General features: G+C 41.2%; 1 protein-coding gene across 4 annotated transcripts in view; it reads left to right on the top strand.

Annotated features, from left to right (window-relative positions):
• LOC143514362 (glutamate receptor ionotropic, kainate 2-like) overlaps nucleotides 1–20,736 on the top strand; it is a 60,247-nt gene that overhangs the window by 33,010 nt on the left and 6,501 nt on the right. For all 4 annotated transcript variants that reach the window (XM_077005434.1, XM_077005436.1, XM_077005435.1 and 1 more), the window contains exons 7-12: nucleotides 10,698–10,841; nucleotides 12,236–12,343; nucleotides 12,502–12,615; nucleotides 13,816–14,022; nucleotides 15,735–15,958; nucleotides 17,393–17,511. In XM_077005434.1, the coding sequence (XP_076861549.1) occupies nucleotides 10,698–10,841; nucleotides 12,236–12,343; nucleotides 12,502–12,615; nucleotides 13,816–14,022; nucleotides 15,735–15,958; nucleotides 17,393–17,511 (916 nt within the window). The remainder of the gene's footprint in view (nucleotides 1–10,697; nucleotides 10,842–12,235; nucleotides 12,344–12,501; nucleotides 12,616–13,815; nucleotides 14,023–15,734; nucleotides 15,959–17,392; nucleotides 17,512–20,736) is intronic.

Genomic DNA, 20,736 nt, shown 5'->3' with positions numbered 1-20,736 from the left:
TTGTGCGCTTTTCACTGAGTGTTCTAGTAGATAATGACATGTTGAAAAATACACCAAAATGGTCAGAGATTGCAACATCAGTAATTTCAGTATTATTAACCTCTATACGTTTAGAAATGACCAAATCTAAAATGTGGCCATGCTTATGAGTTGGGCCTGATACATGCTGTATGAGATCAAAAGAGTTAAGCATCCTCATGAATTCTGAAGTGATTGGATTTGTGGATATATCCATGTGAATATTAAAATCCCCAGCAATTAAAACATAATCAAAATCAATTAAAATCCTTGAAAGCATTTCTTCAAAATCTTCAAGAAAATCTGCATGTAGTCTGGGAGGATGATAGATAACAATCAAAAGAACTGAATAAGTACTGTTGAGTTGTACTGCCAGATATTCAAACGTAGGATGTTCCCCTAATGAGATCTGCTTACATCGGAATGCTTTATGGTAAAAACATGCAACACCACCACCTCTCTTATTTACTCTGGAGACATTAAAATAGTTAAAGTCGGGAGGTGAAGCTTCATTTAGCACTATTGCTCCATTGCTATCAAGCCAAGTCTCTGTTAGAAAAAGAAAGTCCAGACAGTAATCTTCAATTAATTTAGCTATTATAAAAGACTTGTTTGTGAGTGAGCGGACATTTAGTAAGGAGACTTTGAAGACTTGATGTGTTTGATCAGCATCGCTTACATCACTTGTGCATTTCACTGGGATCAAATTTTGTTTGTTACAATGTTTTGTACCCTTATGTTTTCTTCTGATTACATTTTTATTTAGATTCTGAGAGCCATGCCACCGGCTATTTAAAATAACTGGAATGTAGCACTGACTAGGAGCATGGGTTCCAGTGTGTCAGACCTGAGAATTCACTGAGTGTGCAGGAGAAGTGGGTGAGTTCCTGCAAGACAGCAGACTGTAGTGTTGCAGAACCTCTTCAATCTCCTGGAGTTTACCTCTGAGACTGTGGACAGATTCTCTGACAGGAGATGGTGGGCTCCTTTGACTGACATTACTGACGTTACTGCTGGCGGTTGGGTGCAGATTCCGCATGTGAGTGATTCCATACATTAGATTGTCCACAAGCATTTGAGTCCCAGCCCTGTTAGGGTGAAGCTGATCAGGTTTAAAAAGCTCAGGACGCCTCCAAAAAATGTTGAAATTGTCAATGAAGTTTACCTTCCGATGTGCACAGGCTGTAGTGAGCCAGCTGTTTAGAGCCAGCAGTCTGGTAAAGTGACCACTGCCTCGACGTGCAGTTGGTATCGGTCCAGAAATGAACACTTCACACCGGGAAAACTCCAGAATGTCGAGCAGATGGTTAAAATCCTGTTTCAGTATCTCAGACTGTTGTTTGTAAACATCGCTAGAGCCGACATGTACAATCAGTCTTTCCGTAGCTAGATGGTCATGCAATATGTGTGGAATCATGGGTATCACTTCACAGACAGTAACACGAGGAAAGCAAAAGGCCTTAATACTGTTGCTCCATACATCTCTGATGACTGAGTCCCCGATTAGCAGCGTTTTGGGCTGTGGCGGTGTTCCTCGTCTTCTTTCACCGTTAATGCCTCGGCGGCTAACATGGTTACCACCCCGATGGCCAACATGGTTACCACCCCGATGGCCAGCATGGTTACCACCCCGATGGCCAGCATGGTTACCACCCCGATGGCCAACATGGTTACCACCCCGATGGCCAACATGGTTACCACCCCGATGGCCAACATGGTTAGCATCCCGATGGCTAACCCTCTTAGCATGCTTGTTAGCATGCTGCTGGCTAACACAGTTGGCAGCCTGGTGGTTGGTCCGCGAATGGCCAGAGTTATTTGCAAGCTTAGCAGCCAGACTGGAGTCGGATCTCTGATGCTGATTGGGGTGCGTTTGATGTCCTTGATGTCCTGGAGAGGGAGGCAGTATGTTGTGATGAGACTGCTCAGTTTCTGCTACTTCAGTTGAGGCAAGAGCTTCATATCTGTTATCGAGAAGAATGTTCTGTTCTGAAGATTGCTGCTTGCCGCCGCTGCTGTGCTGGTTTCTGCTACGTTCCTTCCCCCGAACAAGAGTCCAGCCCTTATCATTGTTGTTGTTAACAGGATTAGGAGTTGAGGCCAAGATGAGCTTAGGCTTTGCCCCCAGTACATCCCAGCGACAATGGAGAGAAACGTCTCTTTCTTTGCCAGTCACAGGGACGGTTTTGTCAGCGGTTTGTGTGGCAAGAATCGAGTCCAGATATTCTTCCTCCTCCCTTATAGAATGTAAGGTATGGATTCTTTCCTGAAGTTCTGCAACCCTCTGAGACAGTTTGATACACTCAGAGCAAATAGATGATGTGGAAGCATGAGGCATAATCGCAAAAGCACCGGGCACAAGGCTCAAATATCCAAGTTAAAAATCCAAAGTGCAAAAATAACACCCAATAAGTTCTGGCAGGTATTTCACAGCTGAAAACAGTATCAGCTGCTGATAAAACAGTGCACAAAACCACTCACAAGGATGAGGCGCAAAAAACAGTTCACTCGCAGTGTCGGACTGTCGGAATGTAAAAAATGCTAAATAATCCTTTATAGATGAATGTAAAAAAGCTTACCAAGTGAAGTAACGAGTAATGGATCCTTTTAACTTGTAAAAATAACTTGAACTTGTAGATATAACTCAAATAAATGAAAGGACAAGCAGAGCTGACAGAAAAGCGTCTGTACAGGAGGAAAGCAGGAAGCACTCCTGCTTTCCTACTATAGGTAGATAGTTAATGGTAAAATAAGAAACAAGATTTTTTTTGTAGTTCTAAATGGTGAACCCTGGTATTTTTACACTCATTTTCGCCGCTATTGTTATTTATTGGTTCATTAAGATGTAGGCTAATGGTTTTGACTGAGCCATCTGGAATGGCGAAAGCGGCTTCTCGCATTTACGGATCTGGCTCCATACATTGACAAGACAGGTCAATATTTTTCAGCGCGATATTATCATGAGAGAAGACGACAGGGAAGAGCGTGTTTAAAGCTAGCCTTTAAATTATTTTTAATTTAATCGCCGCTGTAGCTTTTGTCACCGTTTTGCTACATTCACAATAGTAGCGACTAGTTACTCGCTCCTCCAGTAACGTTCGCTCGCGTCCCCGCGGGTCTAAAGTGAGAAGGAAACTAATCCGCACTCTGCGTTTCAATGGACTACTCCTCTTACTCGCACCCCTCCAAGTTAAAATCTTTTTTTTTTTTATCTCTGAGTCAGACAGTGTCTGAATGTCATGTCTGACATGTATTATGTTTAGTATCGCTATGTTCAATGGTTCAATGAATATTGTTCACTTCTTAATAAAATATGGACAGCACAAGATGCATCTGATGTGTGTTTGTGTTTGGCATCTGCAGAACACTGAAAAACAGTGTGAGTGAACAAAGCTGGTTGTATATAGGGTGGCCACTTTTCAGTATTGCTTTAATTTAGGTATTTTTTACTATTATGGATTTTACTATATTTGTAAATTTACTATATATCCTACACCTGTCCCCATACCAGATATTGCAAATACTCATATTTCTTCCACACATCAATGTTCTCTCCATTCAGTTCACTAAAATTTTAAAAAGCTCGCGCTGGTGAGCATGCTTAATGTAGTTATTATGTACATTTGCAATATCTACAGACCATTTAGCAATTAACTAAAACCTTTGTATAAACTTTAATGGTAAAACTCAGTTTACATGCTGCTGTGAAACAGAACCCCCGTGTTCCGCCATGTTTGAAAACGCTGGGAAGCTGGTGGGGTGGGCGTGGCTTGGTCCCAGAGGCGGTCTCAGAGCTCTGTGTCAGTCCGGAATCAGTGACCAATGGAGATTGCAGAGGAACGCCTTCATCTAAGACCCTCCCACACGTGAAATGTGTTCCAAAAGTCAGAAGCAAAAAACGAAGCAGAAGCAAAGAGATTCCAGAAGCAAAAGACCTTACTGGGAAAATCCAAAAAAACAAAAACAATGGAACCAAAAACTTGTCAAAATGCAAACGAAAATATGTTTCAAATAACCAATTATATTAAAAAAATATACTTTTGATATATTTTTTTCTGTTTTGCATTCATAACATATACTTTCTGCTCTTGGATTTACTTTTGCTTTTGTGGAACTATTGAAACAAAAATCACTCCATATGACTGCATTTTGTGCCATAACAACATGAATTGAACTAATATAGCCACTAAAGACTGATGTTGTGTTCAATGTGTTTAGAGTTTTGAAAATGTGACTACAGATTGGACAAACGCACGTTAGCAGTCATCAAAAACTGTAATTGATACATAGCTCTAGTGGAATGAAACCACAAAGCAGGACTGTTCCCAGCCATCAGATAGGACCTAACAGTCCGTCTTAATACCCGATTCCTGCAGTCAATGGCTACAGAGCTTCTGGGGGGGGGGGGGGGGGGGGGCATACTGTATGTAGGAGTGTTCAGCAAGAAGCAGTTAAAATACTAGCTTGCTGTAAGTGCCCTCTTGTCAGAAGAAGTGAGAAGTGGAAGGATACAGCATCTGCTAGGTGGAGGAGGTATAAATCATCCAGACTGGGCTCATTGCACACTGAAGTATCACGCAGCATGAACGATTTGGCTAAATAATAAACTGGCTGTGTGATGGTTTAGCAGGGGGTGGTAAAGGGCTTCATTAAAGACCATAGTTCATCACTGCCTGACTTACTGCCTGCTCTGTGATTCAGTTTGTAACTATTGTCAATTTAGCTGGAACAATTTTAAAAGTAAGTGGAATGTGTACATGACAGATACAATAACCTGACCAAAACAGACCTCATGAACATGAAGAATGAGAAACAGAATGATGTTCCATTCTGATGGTTTCATCAAATGAGCCAGTGTTATTTACATGTCTGTGATATGCCAGTGTTATTTGAACTCCTCATGTTATTAACCTAGGAAAAATACAAAATACACAACAACCTCACCTTTAGAGTAAGTAACAGGGAGGAACACAGTGGCTAAGAGCTAAGAGCTCAGAGCTAAGAGCTCAGAGCTAACAGCTCAGAACTCAGAGCTAAAAGCTCGGGAGCTCTTTGTTATTTTTAAAGATGCTTTTCAGATGTCTGAATTGTGTCCACATAACACAAAAATCAACAATAATTGCTCATTTTGTTCTCAATTGTAATGGATGTAATTATCTCCATCCAAAAAGAGACTGTCTGACTAACACACTGACAGTGTGTGGATACTGACCACATTCCCCTCACCATCTCATGCCGCGTTTATGTTGAAGTGTGAATAATGAGATACTGATGCAATTAAGGTAATTGTTTGATTACCCTGACATATTTGTCTAAGCACTGAAATGGTAAAGAAGTCCCTGTGAATGTTGCAACTGATGAAGACTATTTAACATGATCAAGACATCCAAAGAACACAAGCCCTCTGTCACTGCTAGATTGTTATCCATGTCAGCTCCACTGTGTTTATCCTGTGCTAACAGGGGATGACAGAGAGAGAGAGAGAGAGAGAGAGAGATGGCCATGTTTTTATTTCTCCTATTGAGTGTGAAATAACAGACCCTTGCTTTGACCATGGCCATACATCACACACGCGCGCACACACACACACACACACACACACACACACACACACACACACACAGTTCTGGCACAATCATGGCCACTGGCAGCTTGGCACCTTTCCTGCTTCTCAGACCTGACCAATCATCTCTACAGTGGTTGCAACCAGAGAAGCAAGGTTGCCGTGGAAACCACATAATAGAGCTCTGTTGCTAACATGCAGTTGGAGGGGTATGATGGGATGGGGGTTGCCACAGCAATATCAGTCCATTCGTCAGTGTCCTGTGATTTATTGCTGTCTAGGAGCTACTCTGGGAGCTGAGGCACACACCATAAGGAGGAGCAAGACAGAGATTCACATTGAGAGAGAGAGAGAGAGAGAGAGAGAGAGAGAGGCTTCTAGACCATGGGGAGTCCAACTGATCAGGAGACAGAGACTGAGAGAGATGTCTGGTACAACCACAGAAAATGTTACCCAAATTGGATGAAATAATTGGGTTTCTAAGTTTTGCACACTGGGGAAAATAGCCTTCCTGAGCAGCATTAACAGATGTGCAGATGTGATACATGTCTGCTTGGTGTTTTCTGGTCCTTAAATGACAGTAACTTACCCATTATCTACAAGCTTTATGAAATAGGGTGTGAGTGGAATTAAATATGATTTTGCAGAATATATTACCATATCGGTAACACTTTACAATACGGTTCCTTAATTAATGTTTAAGTACTTATTAACTAAGCAATAGGTAATGGAGAATTATCATCATAGTTTTACCTTAATTACTCTTCACTATAATAAACTACTATGTTAGGTCACATGTAAGTAATTAATAAGTAGTCTTCATCAATTTTCGTAACTACTTACTTTCAGGTTCCTTAATTAATGTATTAGCTAAGCAACAAGTAATAGAGAATTATCATCATAGTTTTCATTAATTACTCTTCACTTCACTGTTAGTTCACATATAAGTAATTAATAAGTTGTCCATCTATTTTTGTAACTACTCACTCAACAAAATCGCCTTTGTAAGTTCTCTCACCTATCTCTAGTCTCGTTGCATATGTTATGTATTATTGTTGAGATATGTAAGTGTGTGTCCTGTCCATGTCCTTCATCAGTTGTTGTTCGACCTTTGTCATGAGTGTTGTGTTGTTCGTTTTCATCACTGCTTTAAACGCATCCTTACATACAGGCTACACTTTACTATTATACACTGCACACTATAACACTTCCTCATGTAATTACAGGTCATTACAATGAGGAGTACTTAGTACTTAAGGAAACTGTACTGTTAAGTAAATACGTGATTACTTATTCTGAAGTTACTTACTGTGACGTTGCGAGCAGGCAGGATACCGAGACGGGAGCAGCTTTTAAATCAGGGATGAAAACGAACAACACAACACTCATGACAAAGGTCGAACAACAACTGATGAAAGACATGGACAGGACATAAACTTACATATCTCAACAATAATACATAACGTGTGCAACACACTAGAGATAGGTGAGAAAACTTACAAAGCCGATTGTCTAGACATCGCTAGACACTCACACAGGGGCATACCCAAACCAGCGCACATGCACACGAAGACCCGCCGGAGTGACAAGTACATAAGCATTAATGAAGGACTGATTAAGTGAGCAGTTACAAAAATAGATGAAGACAACATATTAATTACTTATATGTGAACTAACAGTGAAGTGAAGAGTAATTAATGAAAACTATGATGATAATTCTCTATTACTTGTTGCTTAGCTAATACATTAATTAAGGAACCGAAAGTAAGTAGTTACAAAATTGATGAAGACTACTTATTAATTACTTACATGTGACCTAACATAGTAGTTTATTATAATGAAGAGTAATTAAGGTAAAACTATGATGATAATTCTCCATTACCTATTGCTTAGTTAATAAGTACTTAAACATTAATTAAGGAACCGTATTGTAAAGTGTTACCACAGTCCAAAGCAAAAATCCAGTTAATAGATGTTGAGAAGAGTAGATATAGACAAAAATGCTAACCAAATGAATACAAAAAGATGTAAGGATGATTTCAGAAATAGAAGTGTTAATAGAAGTGTGAAAAGAAGTGTGAATACAAGTGTTAATTGCCTACTTTTGTCAATTAACTAAATGCAAAGTGAATGAACAAAAGAGAAATCTAAATTAAATCAATATTTGATGTGACCACCCATTGCCTTAAAACACCACCCATTCTTCTAGGTACACATGCACACAGTTCTTGAAGGATCTTGGCATGCAGGTTGTTCAAACATCCCAGATCAGTGGATGTAGGCTTGTTCAAATCCTTCTGTCTCTTCCTGTAATCTCAGACTTGGTGGTGTTGAGATCAGGGCTCTGTGGAGTCCATATAATCTCTTCCAGGACTCTTTGTTCTTCTTCACACTTAATATAGTTCTTAATGACATTGGCTGCATGTTTGGGCTCGTTGTACTGCTGAAGAATACAGTTTAGCCAATCAGATGCTGCCCTGATGCTACTGCCTGATGGATAATCATCTGCCTGTATTTCTCAGCACTGAGTACATTATTAATTCTGAGCAAATCCACAACTGAAACTTTGCTGAAATTGCTGAAATGTAGCTCCAAGCTATCAAGGAACCTCCACCATACTTCACTGTTGAACCTCCACCACGCTCCACTGTTGAACCTCCACCACACTCCACTGTTGAACCTCCACCATATTTCACTGTTGAACCTCCACCATGCTCCACTGTTGAATCTCCACCATGCTTCACTGTTGAACCTCCACCACACTCCACTGTTGAACCTCCACTATGCTCCACTGTTGAACGTCCACTATGCTCCACTGTTGAACCTCCACCACGCTCCACTGTTGAACCTCCACCACGCTCCACTGTTGAACCTCCACCACACTCCACTGTTGAACCTCCACTATGCTCCACTGTTGAACCTCCACCACGCTCCACTGTTGAACCTCCACCACACTCCATTGTTGAACCTCCACCACACTCCACTGTTGAACCTCCACCACACTCCACTGTCTGCAGACTCTCATCGCTGTACCACTCTCCAGCCCTTTAGTGAACAAACTTCTGTTACAGCCAAATGTTTCACATTTTGTCTCCACTCCACACCTGCTGGCCTCTTTCTTTGCACAGTTGAGTCACTTGGCCTTGTGTACATGTTGAAGGTTTGGATATTCATCCAAACTCTTCCATGAAGACCACTTCTGGCCAGGCGTCTCACAACAGTAGATGGGTGTCCCTGGGACCCACTGGTTTCTGGATATTGTCCACTTTCGAAGGGATGTAAGCATGATGTGTCCTTGGCAGACCACTGTGTCTACAGTCCCCAACATTGCCCATATGCATATCCTTGTGGTTCCTCAGATGAGCTCGTCCAATTTATATATACATATATTACATATATTATTATATTACAGTAAAACAAACAATGCTTTCCTGCTTGTTGACCAGGCAACACTGTATAAACAGATTGACATCTAATCTAAACAGATTGAGCATTGTATGAACAGAGGAATCTAAATAGATCCAGCATTCTCAGTTCTTGACTTGTTACATACAGGAGCTCACGCACACACACACATATATGCACATACCCAAATACACATGTACTGTATATGCACACATACTCATACACACACACACACACACACACACACACACACACATTTTCCTTAGTATGGCTTTTCCATATTTTACCTGAAATGTAAATGTGATGATAATGATATATAAAACAAAACTATGTTCAAAACAGGTGTGACATTCTGAACATGCATTTTAATTCAGTCTGCAAAGATACATGTTATTATTACTCATTGTTACAATTCATAAAAATAGGGACTGTGCATAATTTACAGGAAACATACTTTCCGTTGGTCAGTTTAACACAACTGCTTCTTCTTTTTGGACGACATCTTTAAAGATGGGAGGGAGGGAGAGCATAATTCAGGTCTGGCTGCACGTTCTGCTGTGGTATCTGTCTCTCCACTCTCAGAAAGGTCCTGTTTTGTACCTCACCTGTTTCTTTAACCGCAAGGAAAAAAAAAGAACATTGAATTTTTTCCAGATCCCCCTTGGAAACAAACCCTCTTCCATTGTTTCCACCTCACTGGTGTATTCACTATGATGTCATTTTCTGGCGTATGAGAGGAGGGCATCTCTGTCCTTGTCTGTTGCCCTGCCCCCTTTTCCCTTTAAGGTCCAGGACTAAGGGATGAGTAATTGCAAAGAAGATAAAAACAAACTGAAAACAAGTGATAATCTGACAATGATGTGTGACATAAATCATTAATGCCCATGTTGTCTGGTGTAGATCAGGCAGAACAACATCTAGCATAATTTGATATTCAGATTGGTTATGAGGGAGGGACTCCCAGAGTTCAACACAGCTGATTTGCCTGCACTCTTCCCCTGGAGGTGGGGCTCAGTTCCAACTGCCAATCAACTCTCGTTCTGATGTGCCTATGAAGCACTTTGCTAGCGCAGCAGATGAGGGACGTTCGAAATGTTCTGTTTCTCTGGAAACCCTGTGTCCTTCATATATATATATATATATATATATATATATATATATATATATATATATATAATTTGTCCTAACATCCTGTTTCTCTGGAAATCCTCTTCATCTAAGAGAACATCAATCTGACTGAACACCCATCTGACTGAATACCCATCTGCCTGAACACCCATTTGACTGAACACCCATCTACCTGAACACTGATGGTCCTTTGTCTCACATTTTCTCTCTCCATCTTTACTTCTCTCTCTCTCTTTCACTCTGTCTCGCACACATTCACACTTATTCTCTCATTAGGGGTCCAAGCACCAAACTACCTTACTTCCAAATGACACTGCTCCCTGATCTTTAGTTTAGATTACGCTAACCAGCCTCTGCCTTTAAAAGGGCACTGTTGTTACTCCAGGTGTGTGTGATGTCATTAAAGGGAGAAACCCTGTTTATACATACAGCAACAAATATTAAAGTTTGATGCAGAGCATTGTTTAAAATTTTAAGTATTATTATGTAATATTATTTTATATTATAAAAGTACTAAACATTTTGTGTCATTTTAATTACATTTCAATGTGTTTTTCCTTGGTGTGTGTGTGTGTGTCCACAGACAGATGCAGCGCTGATGTATGATGCGGTTCATGTTGTAGCAGTAGCAGTTCAGCAGTCACAGCAGATCACTGTCAGCTCTCTGCAGTGCAACCGACACAAACCGTGGCGCTTCGGGGGAAGGTTTATGAGCGTTATTAAAGAGGTGCGTACACACACATGCACACACACACTCACAAGAATAGCAGTGACTTCACTAATGCCACAGTGCCCTGTAGTCCTGTGGTAATGTAGCCAGCCTAATGGGTCCAGACCTTCAGCCTTCGCTGCTGCGCTTGTCCAATTTTTAGCTAATTTTCACTCATTTTCACACCTTGCTTTGTTTGTTTCAAACAGTTCTAGAGACCTTTGGATACTTCATCCATGTTGCATCCTAAATGGATATTAATTTATTCTGTTATGTCTTAATTATGCTGGGTCATACATGAATGAATGTTCAACTTATATAGCACCTTTCAAGATACCCAATGTCGCTTTACATCATTACACAACAAAAAGTGATTATCATTATTCTTTCATTTGTATATTTACATAAAGCTAATGTGGACATGAAGGCCATGGGTTCAGTTCCCAGGAAGCCTCAATACTGTCCTGCAAAACTGCAGAACACTGCAAAAATGTCATTTGTCACCAACATTTCCCAGCGTGGTTCATCTTCATTTCCTTCGTCTTTATTGTTAATTATTTTCCCATCATCTTACTATTGTCACAGTGTAGTATTTGAGACGGTGTGAGTCTGGTTTTTCTGTCTTTGTCTTTCGGTCTTTGGCTTTTTGTCTTTGTAAACATTGTAAACATGCCATTGTCTTTGTGAACATTGTAAACATGCATGGGCGCAGATGGTAATTCTGAAGTGAGGGGGACCAAGCTGTACAATATATACGTTTATGCTTGTAGATGCTAGATTTCGGATGGGGTCAATATAAATCTGGAGGGGACATGTCCCCCCCGTCCCCAGTGCCATCTGCGCCCCTGTAAACATGCATTTTTGTCTTTGTGAACATTGTAAACATGCTGTTGTCTTTGTAAACATGTCTTTGTCTTTGTAAATATTGTAAACATGCCTTTTTGCCTTTGTAAACATTGTAAACATGTCGTTGTCTTTGTAAACATTGTAAACATGCCTTTGTCTTGTGTAGATGTCATTTTGATGCACAGCTTCTCTTTGTTTCTGGGTGTGTGCTGCTGATCTTGAGGTGGTTTCACTAGTCAGTTTTGAGGCCTGTTGTAGCCTTTCTTCCTGTCATTTTAGTCTTGTGCAGCGGAGTCCTTCTCTCTCCCCTCTGCCTGCCTCCCAGAAAGCTTTGAAGTCAGACTTCAGAAACAGATTAACAATGATGACAGTCTCTTTGTAGTATGGTCCTGTGTCCAGATGCCACAACAACATGTGGTTTTGAGCACACTCTTATCATCATTGCAAAGAACAGAGATGTGCAGACCGTAATCTTCTCCAAAATGTGTTTTTGTAGAATGGTATTTATCTTATTATAATACAGTTAGAAATGTGTAACAAATCATTGCACTGTGGTCTTTTTCAAGGCTTCATGGGACGGTCTGACAGGACGAGTTCTCTTCAACAAAACAAATGGCTTGAGGACGGATTTTGATCTAGATGTGATAAGTCTAAAGGAGGATGGCCTGGAGAAAGTACGTTGCGTGTGTGTGTGTGTGCGTGTGTGTGTGTGTGTGTTTGTATGTTTTTGCATGTTTGAATACATACATATTAATTAAGTTAATGTTGTATGAATATATTTATTATATTCACATGTATCAGACATGTTTCTCATTATTATTTTAATTTACAGATTGGAACATGGGATCCTCCGAGTGGTTTAAACATGACAGACCATCACAAGAATAAAGTAGCAAATGTTACAAACTCCTTAGCCAACAAATCACTGAGGGTCGCCACTATTCTGGTAAACGTATAAATTAACATTTTCATATTAATATACTCAACACCTTGTCAACTGTATGATTCAGTCATATTTGCCCAATTGATGTCATTAGGAATGATCAGCACCATAAGGTAGTATATTAGGACCCCTGCTCTTTTAAATTACATATCAACTATTCAAAATCAGCCTGTGCATATAATATTTATTTATATCCTGATAATTCTGCTCATTTAGTCTTAGTGTCGAACTTCAAGCTGTAAGAAGATTACTATCAGATTACAGATTACCTCCAGATCTGAGAACCACATGAGGCTGCTCTCTTTGTATCTGAAATAAATGTAGTTACATCATCTGGGATAAGTATAAATATTAGGGGAGATGAGTGTTCTCTTGTGTAGTTTGAAATGTCTACATAGATATAGAAAATTACAAACGTCTCAAAACAAATGACTAAAGGTTGATTAAAGGCTTCATCCACTTACATATTTAGAGCCTTCTCATTCCTGACAGTAAAACTGATTAACTGTGAAAGTAGAGGTACATATATTAAGATGCTGCTTACTTAGAATACTGTTAGAAACAATTGCTCTTCTTAAGTATTTTAACAAATTTATTTTCAGTGGTTAGAGATGCTCACTCTTATTGTTCAAGAGGAAGACTTCATTTATACATTGGGGTTCAAAACCTGAACTGGATAATAATACATTTTTAGAATCTGCGGCTTTGCCACAGAATCAATTTTCTACATAAAATGTATATCATGTCTATCAGAAAGAAAATTTAAAGATGATTTTCTGCTACTGTTTTGTGTTCTGATCTGTTATTGTGTTTTTTGTGGTCTGATCTATTATTGTGTTTTTTGTGACAGGGACGACAATGAAAATGAGTACCAGGGCTTTATTGTGTTGTCATTGTTTAATTTAATGGTGTGTGATGGTTGCTGTTAAGTTTTAAATGTATTTTAAATCATCCAGTAAATTCAATTAAATGAACCAGGATCTCACCCCTACCCACCCCCACCCATCCCCACCAATCCCCACTCTTCCCCACTCACCCCCACCCATCTCCACCCATGATAAAGGGGGGACAGTCAGTAGATGGGCCCAACTATGCAGCTCTCACACTGTTGTTCCAGTATGAAGAGATGCAGCTCCTGTCATCAACTCACTTTGCGTGCTGTGTTTGTGTTCAGGGCTTCAGTGTTCTGTCTTGTGCACGTAGGAAGAACCCTACGTGATGTTCAAGAAGTCTGACAAGCCCCTATGTGGGAATGAGCGCTTTGAGGGCTACTGTGTGGACCTTCTGCGGGAGCTCGCCTCCATCCTGGGGTTCCGGTACGAGATCCAGCTGGTGGAGGACGGGCGGTACGGAGCACTAGAGGAGAGTACGGGAGAGTGGAACGGCATGGTCCGGGAACTCATCGACCACGTGAGTCCTCGTCTCAGTTCCACATCACCAGCACTGCGCTTGAGTCTGGTGGATATCTGTTGAGGCACTAGCTGTAAATAGTGTCAGAGTAACTGTACTCTGTGTGCTGTAAATAGTGTCAGAGTAACTGTACTCTGTGTGCTGTAAATAGTGTCAGAGTAACTGTACTCTGTGTGCTGTAAATGTAAATGTGGAAGAACTGCCATCTATGAAATAACATGGGAAATGTTTAATATACAGGAGATTTATCTACTCAATTTCCAGTTTGACTCATCTCTTATCACTGTTGCACAGACCTGAGTGTGTGAATCTGGCACTTAAATTTATTTTATAAAGAATTTAGGAATACATCCCAATGTCCTTCATAGATCACATTTCTGCAGTTAACTGGGAAGATGCAACATGGGAAGTCTGTTTAAAACCCTGTAGCTGTTTCATAAAAACAAAGCAACTCTGCAAGCAGAACTCTAGCCTGAACGCAGGAGGCCTCTGTCAGAGATCATCTTCATCTTCTGTCAGAGATCATCTTCAAGATCTCGTCTGAGAGTCTCCTGAGTGTCACAAGAGAACAATAGTGTTGTCGCTCTGTGGGTGGAAGGCGTGGCGCTCCACTGTCCTCTACCAATCACAGCGACGCCAGTCAACTGTGGGCGTATGCTCGCACTTGCTGGCAAAGGCAGTTAACACTTTCCTCCAAGCATTGCCATGGGATTGGTAAAGCCTGAGAAGAGGCGGGGCTTCATGCATATGCCTGCCACACGCATCACTGCTGGCAGTTATCGTATGATGGCCGAGAGGGAGTTACTTAGTCAAAGGGAATTGGTTTAGTCATTAAAATTAGAATGAGAATGAAACTAAAATGAGAATTTTAATAATAAAACCACAATTTGTGACCCAAACGTGGTGCTTGGTTTTGAGGTTACATAGTAGTGTGAGCTCTGCTAAAGGCAGATGAGATGAGTCTGAGCTTTGTGAGCACTTTCTCTGGATCTTCTGGACAGATACTGTAGTCCGTGTAAAAGCAGGCTGTCGCCAGCACTGCTGAGACAACACACAGGTCATATAATCTTCAAAGCAGATGTGTGTGAACTGGCTGACAATCAGTACAGCACATTTGGGTTTGATCTCACTGGGTTAGTTAAATGATTCATAATAAAAGTGACATCATTATGGACTTAGTGTGGAGCTTTGAAACAGTCTTTAGTGCTTTGTGACCACTGATGATATGGGGAGGCTACACTGAAGATACCTGCAACGATGAGGAGCTAAGAGGTGGACACAAACACTGAGGAGAGATGGATCCATTATCTGGGCTGCTAACATGCACAACCCCAGTAGCCTCCTCTAGCCCAGCCGTACCCACCCAGAGGGGACAAGCACGGCGAGGCAGGAGGAACGGATCCAGACGTGACAATACCAGACCAGCTTACTATATTGATAGTCAACATTAGTGAAACAGGATCCATATGCAAGTCTTTATTAGTCACACAGGGCAGGATACTGGAACCTTTAATTGGTGCAGATTTGAACTGGTGAACTCTCAAAACAACTGACTGGATTATTATTATGATGGACTGCTAGGAATTAGACTGTCATCTGCTGCTAGATTCCTGTCTCTTGGTTGGTTCTTAGTCCTTATTGGTAACGTGACTGGTAGGAATGTCCTGTTTCCTGATTGGCTCTCTCTCTCTTTACTGCTGTGTGACTGGCAGAAAGCGGATCTGGCAGTGGCTCCCCTGGCTATTACGTATCTGAGGGAGAAGGTGATCGACTTCTCGAAGCCCTTCATGACCCTGGGCATCAGCATCCTGTACCGCAAGCCCAACGGCACCAACCCCGGCGTGTTCTCCTTCCTCAACCCCCTCTCCCCCGACATCTGGATGTATATTCTGCTGGCTTACCTGGGTGTCAGTTGTGTGCTGTTTGTCATAGCCAGGTAACACGTCAAGTTTAGTGGGTTAAAACAAATTCAGTTATTATGCTCTGAAGTTGTCATGACAAAACTTTGCAGTGTCATTGCAAGGATGTTGAACACTCTGAAGGAATTTCAACATTTTGTTGATCTCAGCAGAACAATACATGACAAGAACATGCAAATGAGCTGAGTGATGACCTGCTTTAGAGAGCATCCTCACATATACGTATTACATAATACCAGCCTGGCGTGTGAATCAAATAGAGCACGATTCATGGCACTTTCTCCAGGACTGACCTGCCGTGAAACAACCTTCATTTTCTGCTAATGTTTCTTTTGAATTTCTGTTCTTCTCCACCCCCCCTCTCATCCACCCCCACCCTCTCCTCCACCCTCTCCCTGTCCTCTACCCCCTCCTCCTCCTCCACCCCACCCTCTCCTCCACCCCCACCCTCTCCTCCACCCCCACCTCTCCTCCTTCCCAACCCACTCCTGCCTCTACTGCCCGTCCTGTCTCTTTCTCTTTCTGCCCTCACCCCTCCATTTACGCACATCACCTTCCAATCGGTCTTTTTTAAGGAGTGAGATCTGCAGTACAGAGGGGAGTTTAGCCATTTCATTACCTCAAATGGGCCTTTAATAAACACAAACAAGTTCTTCTCTTTCTCTCTGGCATGTGTGTAGAGGTCAGTAACACCCAGCTCATACTGTTTGTGTAAATACCTCATTGCAGTAGATGAAAAGGCTGTATTCAGACTGCACTAACCTCAAGGCTTCTGGGGGATAGATCATGTGTGGCCCACAGAAGTATTGTGGTTAAAGGCATTTGTCTGTTTAGTGTTACTGGCACTATGATGTTTAACACAAAGAGCCACAACTGTCATCTAGGTTGGTACAGAATATGCCTAGCATAGCATTCTGGGTAATGATGGGTGAGTTTGTTCTACCCAAAGAGCACAAACCTGTGATTGTTATTGATTCAATTTCTGTTAGAGATTTGGATTGTGTGTGTGTGTGTGTGTGTGTGTGTGTGGGTGTGTGTTTAATCACATGAATGAATCAGTCCATCTACTTTTCTTCCTCTCTTGTTCTTTCTTCCTTGTACAGATCTGTTTCTCAGATTTTGCTCCATCAAACACTATCCACTCCAAACACAAGTGCTTACACACACACACACACACACCCAAACACAAGTACACACACACACACACACTCCTTGACATTTTTCAAACACAAAAACATTTGCACTTTATAATAATAATATAATTAAATAATTATGTTTCATACGATATGTTATTAAAGAGTGAGAAGTATAGTACTGCAGTATAAGGTATATAATTTTACATATACCTTGTGTGTGTGTGTGTGTGAGAGAGAGAGTGTGTGAGATATATAGCTACGTTCACCTGTTTGTACTCTTTATCTAACCTTTCTGCACCTTTCTCTCTGTATCAGGTTCAGTCCGTATGAGTGGTATAACCCCCACCCCTGTAATCCAGAGTCTGACATGGTGGAAAATAACTTCACTCTACTCAATAGTTTCTGGTTTGGAGTTGGAGCTCTCATGCAACAAGGTATACGTTTCAGCCTGGCGCCTTGCTCTTCTGCCTCTCTGTGGCCCACCTGGCATCTCTGGTGCCCCCTTCTGTTTCAGAGTTGCTACTTCAGGCCAGAAGGGACTCGTATATAAAATTATCACAGAAGTTACTGACACGTAGTTACTGATAGAGGATTAACACTCATACACAGAATCCCTGCAGTAACACAGCCATGTTCAGCAGTTTTGTGGGTAGAATCAGGTGTTTTGGAGCTGGGATGATTGTAAGTTTTGCAGTGCTGTGGTCTTCCAAAACTGTAGTGAAGTTCACTGAAACTATTCCACCCACAAACTCCTTAACAAATTACCCTGGCAACACATAGGCCACCACATTACTGTAATTCAAATATGTACATGGATATATATATATATATTCCAAGCATTAATATATAATATGGTATATTTCAGGCATAAAAAGAGTGAGTAAACACTTAACAAAGGACGATATCTGAAATGAGAAAAAGCAACATAACTACAGTGCAGACTGTAATAGTGCCCATCCTGTCATGATGCTGCATGGAAGCATCTGTCAGGACAGGATGTCTGTACTGGTGCTGAGCACTTAGGACACTACAGACACTACAGACAGAGTCCCTTCGTGCCTGTGGTTCGGCTCATAGATGTCTGTGGGAGATGGTGATGGGGTTTGACGTTACCTTGGGTACATGATAGTAAGACTCAACCAGGTTCCCAGCTAGGCGAAAGAAAGCTATTGTATTTTATTCTGTTCTATTCTACATTCACTGACCACTTTATTAGGAACATCCATATATCTGTTTATTAATAAGTGACTTAATCAACCTTAATGAATCAATCATCGAGCAGCCTTGGAGTTTTTGTTGATGTTAGATGGGCTGATTTTAGCATCTTAGGTGCTGTTAATCTGATGCACCAACTCCAAAGTTTTTACACAGTGGTGAAAAGAACATTGAAACATAGTGAGTGACCGCTGTGTGGGCAGAAACATGCAGACAAGAGAAGTCAGAGGGGATGGCCAGACTCGAGCGTCCAGCTGATCAGAAGGATACGGTAACTCAAACAACTCAGATAAGAACTCTTCCCAACTGTGGAGTAACAGAGGGGAGCCAAGAGGTGGACACAAACACTGAGGAGAGATGGATCCATTATCTGGGCTGCTAACATGCACAACCCCAGTAGCCTCCTCCTGCCCAGCCGTACCCACCCAGAGGGGATGAGCACGGCGAGGCACATTTCCTTTATATATGTATATTTGTCTTTATATAAAACAAAAGACCAAGAACACTGAGGAAACCGACATTAACGCACACCAAATCTACATATGCCAAACAACCACAACCCTAACAGCTTATACCAGAACACAACTAACACCGATAGACAAATAACAACCATACAGATATTAAGGAGACTAACTGGGGAAAAAGGAGTGTCAAGGGAAACCTAGCAGGGAATAAAACACAAAAGACAACTAGACCAGGGGAACAAATCTATTCCAAGACACTACGAAGGGAGAGAACAGAAACCTGAACATGGAACTTGAGAGTGATCAATATACTACTCGTTAGTAGCGAACATAAACCATAAGCTCATCAGCATTGAAACAAATGAATAAACACATTGACTTACAAAGAGGGATCCGAAACACAGGGAATATATACACCAAACAAATCAAATCACCAACAAGAAACACCTGAGAGCAAACCAAGAGAGCAGTGACGAACATGACATGACAGATAAGGAGGTGTGGTTAAACAGAAGACATGGACATGGACTGACTGGAGCGGATCCAGACGTGGCTAGATGGAAAACATGGACAAGATTACAGGAGGAGCAGGTGTGACATGTGGTGAGGGGAAACATGTGGAACCTTGAGGCAGGTGAGGAAGACCACGCTGGGTTTCGGCCCTGCCAGCCAAGAACATAAGTCTGAGAATATAGTGGGCACAGACTAAACCTGGACAAATTCAGAACAGAAAAACATTTACTGGTTTGATTCATTTTGATTTCTGTTGTGACATGCAGATGGTAGGGTCATAATATCGCATAAACAGCACATAGCCATGGACCTAAACTGCTTTGGGTCAGTACTTGAAACTGGTGATGGTATAATGACATGGGACTCTTTTCTTGAAACACAGCATGTCCTGGAATACAAGCATTATTTATATGTGCATTATATGTGCATCCCTTTATGGTCACAATCCTTCGTATTATAATGGCTACTCCCAGCAAAGGAACGCTCACGTCATTTGGAACTGGCTCCATGATCATAAGATTGAATTCACTAGACTTCAGTGGCCCACCCCAGCAACCAGATCTGAGTCCAACAGGTTCCTCTGGGACACAGACGGGAGACTCACAGTATGAATCTGGCAATGACAAATAGACCAACATGGACCAAAGTGTCACAGGAGTGTTTCAAACACCATGGAGTGTCCATGCCATGAAGAACTGAGGATGGGTCAGTTTGCTTGGTATTAATGTAGTGTTCCTAATAAAGGAGGCAGTGAGTGAATTCTGGAAAGCCAATTTAGCTTAGGGAGACAAGTGTTGTGTCTAGTGTTTGTCACACACTTTAGGTAATTGGCAAAGTGCATGACGTCTTCATATTAATCAAATACAGAGAAATGTCAAATATTGTGACTGCATTGTTACATTTTTGTGAAAAGGGAGCAGTGTCTATTTGAATATAGTGGTGATTTCAGACTTATTTATAAAGGGAAGTTTGGGTTTGGATAAAAAAAAAAAGTCCACAACTTTCATGTTTGAAATATCTATATAAATATACTGTCAGCCAGTTAACACCTCTGCAAAGGAGGCTTCCAGCGATACAGTGTGTGCCGTACTGACATCCAGATACTTTTCTCCCAAATCATAAATTAAGCTTGAGTATTTGAGCATGATCAATATAATGCAGGATGAATGGTGTTTGCATCCTGGTCCTAGACGCAAGCTGCACTGGGTTTTTTTGTGTGTAGCATTTAGAATTTAGAGTGAAATGTCTAGTATTAGCTTGTCAACTAATTAACAGTAATTAATAAGGTGTTCTAAATTATCATCAGCTAATTAACAGTTCTGAATCACTGAAAGCACTAAAAAAGTGCAGTACAGTACCTTTTTACTTGAACACATTTACTGGGAATACTTGATTTAGAAGACAATGGTATATTGTATAGGAAGTAGGTCAAGTTGGAGCCCACCGGGTGAACTTCCTGCTCTTCCT

Source organism: Brachyhypopomus gauderio, chromosome 5 (genome assembly GCF_052324685.1).
Source record: "Brachyhypopomus gauderio isolate BG-103 chromosome 5, BGAUD_0.2, whole genome shotgun sequence".
NCBI lineage: Eukaryota > Metazoa > Chordata > Actinopteri > Gymnotiformes > Hypopomidae > Brachyhypopomus > Brachyhypopomus gauderio.
The sequence above is the reverse complement of the archived record's forward strand: the minus strand, read 5'-3'. Positions and strand labels throughout refer to the sequence as shown.